The 6,016-nt window shown below is 42.4% G+C and overlaps 1 protein-coding gene across 7 annotated transcripts in view; it reads right to left on the bottom strand.

Moving 5' to 3' along the window:
- Window positions 1–6,016, bottom strand: part of IL13RA2 (interleukin 13 receptor subunit alpha 2) — a 72,444-nt gene that overhangs the window by 13,710 nt on the left and 52,718 nt on the right. For all 7 annotated transcript variants that reach the window (XM_040468395.1, XM_040468392.1, XM_040468396.1 and 4 more), the window contains 2 exons: window positions 3,964–4,087; window positions 968–1,119 (listed from right to left, as the gene is read on the bottom strand). In XM_040468395.1, the coding sequence (XP_040324329.1) occupies window positions 968–1,119; window positions 3,964–4,054 (243 nt within the window). In that variant the 5' untranslated portion in view covers window positions 4,055–4,087. The remainder of the gene's footprint in view (window positions 1–967; window positions 1,120–3,963; window positions 4,088–6,016) is intronic.

Here is a 6,016-nt window from a genome sequence, read left to right as displayed (position 1 = left end):
CCCCCCGCCCCCCCCCCCCCCCCCCCCCCCCCCCCCCCCCCCCCTCTGAGTGTCTAAGAAATTCCTCATGATTATCTGATACAAAGCCCTAGATACAATCCTGGCAGAGCTCATTTGTGCATATTATATCATGAGGTGAGATCATTTGCATCTTAATGTATTATTCAAAATAACCCCCAAAAATTCTGAAAAAGAGACTCTACGGCAGGAACCTGATCTATAATGAAGTTGCAATCAAGAGAATTTTCAGATACCATATGCATATTACATGACAGATGACTTATCACATTTCAAATATCACATGAACACTTCAGGAATCATATACAGTGAAATCTGGGAGGCAACTGGACTACAATCATGTCATTTATCCTTGTGTTCCCGATACGTAGCCAAGTGCGTGGTACAAAAGGATCCTCCATAAATGTTTGATTTGAATGGTCTCTTGAAACTGCCTAGCTGAATTAGGAAGGTAACAGTATGCTTTGCAAAACACAAATCTTTGAGCATGCTTGACTGTGTAGTTAATAAGCCAATAAATGTTCACTGAACACTTACTATAATATATGCAAAGGACTGTGCCGTGTTCTATGGGGCCAGTACAAAGATAAATGAGGCTTAATTTTTACAAAGAGAAAGCTCACAGTCCAGTAGCATACATAAGACCCGTATAGAAGCATATAAGTAACTGGAAAATACAATAAAATGTGTATTATTCAAGTCCATATTCCATGGGTAGGATCATGTATTTTGTTTCCCCCGGACTTCTAATGGTAGTCCTAATACTGGGGAGGATGCAAATAGATGTGGCAGGACGCAGGAGATAGCAGCGGGCACGGTACCTTCTTATTTCTTAATAATAGCTACGGAGAGACAGGAATTAGAATGGACAGGGACATTAAAAATCACAAGAAAGCTCCTAATAATCGCACGGCTATTGCAAGATATCGCAAGTGTGTGCTTTACTTACCTTCCAGTCTTCACTATCAATGTTTCGGTATTTTAATTCATATTCTACTGTGCATTCCTCAAACTTATCCAGAAACAGTGGAGGTTGCCATTGCAAACAGAGATAACCTAAGTATCCTGGGTCTACTATCTCAAAATCCTGAGGAGGATTAACTGAAAGAAAATCCATAAAACATTTTTACTTTTTTGTCCTGTCTCTTACGACAAAAATTGCTAAGTCTAGATTACTTCCCTATGTCCATCGGCTGGTGAATGGAGAACTAAACTGTAGTACATCGATACAATGGAATATCATCAGCCGTAAGGAAGACTGAGGTAGTGATACAAGCTACAGCATGCAAGAACCTCAAAAACATTAAGCTAAATGAAAGACGCCAGTCACAAAAGAATCACATGAGACCAATTTACATGAAATACCCAGAAGAGGCAAATCCATTGAGACAAAAGTCAATTCGTGGTTGCCGGGGGCTGGAGAAATGGAAGAATAACAGATGACTGCCGATTAAAGATTTGATTTTTTTTTTTTTTTTTTTTTTTTTGGAGAAATAGAAATATTCTGGAACTGAGGAGTTGGGGCTGTTACACAACTCTGTGGATATGCTACAGACCACTGAACGGTACACTTTAAAAAATTTTTTTAATGTTTATCTTTATGTTTGAGACAGAGAGAGACAGAGCATGAGTGGGGGAGAGACAGAGAGAGAGGGAGACACAGAATCAGAAGCAGGCTCCAGGCTCTGAGCTGTCAGCGGAGAGCCCGACGCGGGGCTCGAACTCATGAAGCAGCGAGTTCACGACCCGAGCGGCAGTCGGATGCTCAACCGACTGAGCCACCCAGGCGCCCCTGAACAGTACTCTTTAAAAGGCTGGGTTTTATGTTATGTAAATCGTATCAATAAAACTGTTAAAAAGTCTAGATTACTGCTATATGCAAACATGACTTTGCCTAGCGCGGTACTAAGTTTTCATAGATACAAGAAATCCAACATGGAGTTATCTCTGTGGTTATGTAGACCAGAATTTGCCCTAGAATGGGAGCACTTGATTATGTAAACCTAATAGCAAGAGCCAATCAGTATTAATTCAGTGTTTATTATATACATATAACATCCTGGCAAAAGGGATAGAAAATGTAAAATATGACTACTATGGCTAAATGCCTGAAGAATTATTAACAAGCAGATCTTGTTGTTCAATTCTGGTTAACTGAACCCTCTAGCTAACTAAAGTTCAGAGCTATTCCTAGAGTATGGCCAACCAGGGCCATTCTCTGGACGGACTTAAGAAAAACTGTCAGGCAGCTGAGCAGAGTGGCATTAGGAAAAAGCCCGTTTTATTTGGGGGTGGGGGAGGTAAGGAACAGTGCAGGACAATAGCTCCTCCATCTAGTGATTTAAAAAAAAAAAAGCTTTTTCGTGTTTATTCATTTTTGAGAGACAGAGACAGAGCGCCGGTGGGGAAGGGGCAGAGAGAGAGGCAGACACAGAATCCAAAGCAGGCTCCAGGTTCTAAGTTCCAAGCTGTCAGCACAGAGCCAGACACGGGACTCGAACTCACGAACCGTCAGATCATGACCTGAGCCGAAGTCTGACGCTTAACTGACTGAGCCACTCAGGCGCCCCCATCTGGTGACTTAAAAAGCAAACAAACAGGGGCGCCTGGATTCTGTGTTTCCCTCTCTCTGTCGCCCCCTCCCCCGCTCATGCTCTCTCTCTCTCTCTCTCTCTCTCTCTCTCTCTCTATCTCTTTCTCTCTCTCTCTCTCTCAAAAATAAATAAACATTAAAAAAAATTTTAAGGGGCGCCTGGGTGGCTCAGTCCGTTGAGCGTCAGACTTCGGCTCAGGTCACGATCTCACGGTCCGTGAGTTCGGGTCCCACATCGGGCTCTGTGCTGACAGCTCGGAGCCTGGAGACTTTTTCGGATTCGGTGTCTCCCTCTCTCTCTCTCTGCTCCTCCCCCACTCACGCTCTGTCTCTCTCTGTCTCTCAAAGGTGAATAAATGTAAAAAAAATTTTTTTTTTAAATTTAAAAGATAAAAAGCAAACAAACAATTCTATAAACTTTTCTATTACTAGCAAATGTAATAGCACTATAGTGCCACCCTCATGTTGCCTTTCTGCTAATAAATTCATTTCGGCCCATTTATTTTAATGCTGGATTTCTTAATACTCATTGAGGTGAAGAACCCACAAAAAAAAAAAAAAACCTGTGGCACAAATTATACTTTGACATTGGGACGCCCGTGTACCAATAAAGAAGGTCTTCTACTGAGGTTGAAATGACAATCCCACTGCTTCAACTCTTACGGATAGAAATCTTTGTGAAATACATTGTTCTGATTACCTTCTGCAATAAGAAAAATTCAGTAGACATGATTTAGCAATTCCGTGGTCATTTTTAACTTTTACTTGAGTCTCTGTATATTTTTCGTATGTATCTAATTGCCTTAAAAGTTAAGGATAGCAAATAAAGAAAGTTTTCCAGTTAGCTGAGTAACAGGCAATGAGGCGTCTTATTTCTTAGAAGACTATACAAAAAGGTATGGCAAGTGTCTTTTAGCTTGGCTTTCACTCTGCAAAGTGTTCGTTATCATTAGTTACCTTATATGTGAGGCTGGCTAGCGGGAACACCTTTTGTGTATGGACTTCCTGAAATATTTCCAGTAACAATCCATCTACTTATTACGCATTTTAACAGGGTAGGTTGAAAAGACAGTTAAGGGGCGCCTGGGTGGCTCAGTCGGTTAAGCGTCCGACGTCAGCTCAGGTCACGATCTCGCGGTCCGTGAGTTCGAGCCCTGTGTCGGGCTCTGGGCTGATGGCTCAGAGCCTGGAGCCTGTTTCCGATTCTGTGTCTCCCTCTCTCTCTGCCCCTCCCCCGTTCGTACTCTTGTCTCTCTGTGTCTCAAAAATAAATAAACATTAAAAAAATTAAAAAAAAAAAAGAAAAGACAGTTAATACCCCAAATTTTAAAACGACTCCGTTGTTGCTTTACCTTTTATCTCAGCATCTGAAGACACAGAACTAAATGCTGTGCAAACGAGTAGGCTATAGAAGCATAGGACGTCCAAATGAACGAAAGCCATTTCTCCAAGATTCAATACCTTGAAATAGCCACTCTGAGAAGGAAAAATACAACATTTTAACTTTGTCTTACTTCAAACAACCAAATGACTCAATGTAATTAAAAATGCATTCGGAAACTCCTGTGCGCTTTCTCCCAGCATTTGGAAAAACTGCCCCTTTGAACGTGGAAACCAAAAAAAAATCAAGTTTGGAACCGAAAAACTGGAAAGGGAGGATTCTAGTCTCGTTTTTCTACAAGAGCATGAAAAAGGCAAAACAAATGTACCCCAAACCCCCCATATCCCTTCATACCCACCCCACCTAAGGAGACCTTCCCGTACATGGCATGCTAGAGCCAAGATAAGATGACTTCAAATAGCCTCCAGCCTGAAGACTGACTGAGCCAGACCCACCAGTGTCACTGGCTCACAGTGGGAATTATGAGATCATCGATCTCCATAGCAATCCTCTCTCCTAGCGACAAAGAAAATACACTGATACATATACTCTTTTTTGAGATTTAAAAAGTATTTGAAAGTTATCTGACAGCTAAGAAAGCATAGAGACTACACCAAAGCCTCGGATACCTCTTTGCTCCATTTCTTCATAAATATTAAATCACTGTCCTCTACTCTTTCCTGGAAACATCTTCACAGTTGCCCCGACCAGAAACCTGGGCATTTTTCTCAACTCCTCCCTCTCCCATATAGCCTCTCCATTATCACTGCCCCTTCCACGATGAGGATCTTATCGTCAGGATCTCATCATCCAGTCTTTCCTGCCTCCAAACCATTCTCCATACCACGCACAGCAAGAATGACCTCTCTAAAAGGCAAATCTCACTTTTCACCCCTTTCTTAAAACAACACTTCACTGTCATAGAATACAACCTAACAATCTTTACTTTCTTGAAGGATATTGATTGATCAGAATTTAAAGGATTCGTGTCTCCACATACCTACTTGATCAAAACCCACTCTCCTTTCAAAGAAAAATCGCTACTCCCAGCTCTGTACCCCTCCTTGCGTCTATATTCCTGGAACCAACAATTTCACAGGAAGTTAAGGAGTAAAGATCACTATTCCAACATTCAGGGATTACCTTTTTTTTCTCCGGTATAAATTCACCAAGTAGGAGAGACCCTCTCTCCTGTACCACCCTCTTCAACCTACCTGGCCGATCTGTAATGTTCTAATGTTGGTAAGTTTCCATTATTACATCATAGAATCTTGGGACCAAACTATTAAAGCCAGCATGTATATTGGAGACATTAGCCCAGTCACGTTTACATATTGGGAAGTAAAACTCAGACTTGCTCAAGATTACAGAGCAAGTTAGTAGCAGGGCTACTCTTATGCTGGATCCCACAAGTCTGACGATCATGAACGCTTTTCCTCTGGGACTCCAGTATTTAAGTCTTCCTTCAATTAGCTAGCGGGGCTGAATCACAATACCATGCTATTTTTTCTAGGTCTCATAAAAGCATAACAGAACAGCATTTCTCTTCCTGGGGTCCGATAAACCTCTCTCTTCAACTCCCCCTTCCCCACGTGCAAACCCTCCGCTGTCCTCTGAAGCACCTGTACGTAGTAGGTAGGTCTGGTCAACATGGATTGAGGTGAACACACTGGTTACTTTTGCATCCAAGGCAGCAATCGGTCTGACGAAGGGAAATCCTTTCCTATTACCAATAAGGACTACGACAATCAGACCCCCCCCCTTAAACTGCTCCCAGAGACGTCTTAAAGTTCTCTCCCCCAAATCAGTCTGTCCTTACCTATTTCATAGCCCGGGGTCATGTGAAGTACAAACGGCAAGGGTTAAAAATCCCTCGTTTGGGGGAGCCTGGGTGGCTCAGTCAGTGAAGTGTCCGACTCTTGATTTGGGCTCAGGTCATGGTTCGTGAGCTCAAGCCTCGCATCAGGCTCTCTGCTGTCAGTGCAGAGCTGGCTTCAGATCCTCTGTCCCTTCTCTCTTTGTGG

Source organism: Herpailurus yagouaroundi, unplaced genomic scaffold (assembly GCF_014898765.1).
Source record: "Herpailurus yagouaroundi ecotype Mexico unplaced genomic scaffold, PumYag 67700, whole genome shotgun sequence".
Taxonomy (NCBI): domain Eukaryota; kingdom Metazoa; phylum Chordata; class Mammalia; order Carnivora; family Felidae; genus Herpailurus; species Herpailurus yagouaroundi.
This window is presented reverse-complemented; position numbering and strand designations above follow the sequence as displayed.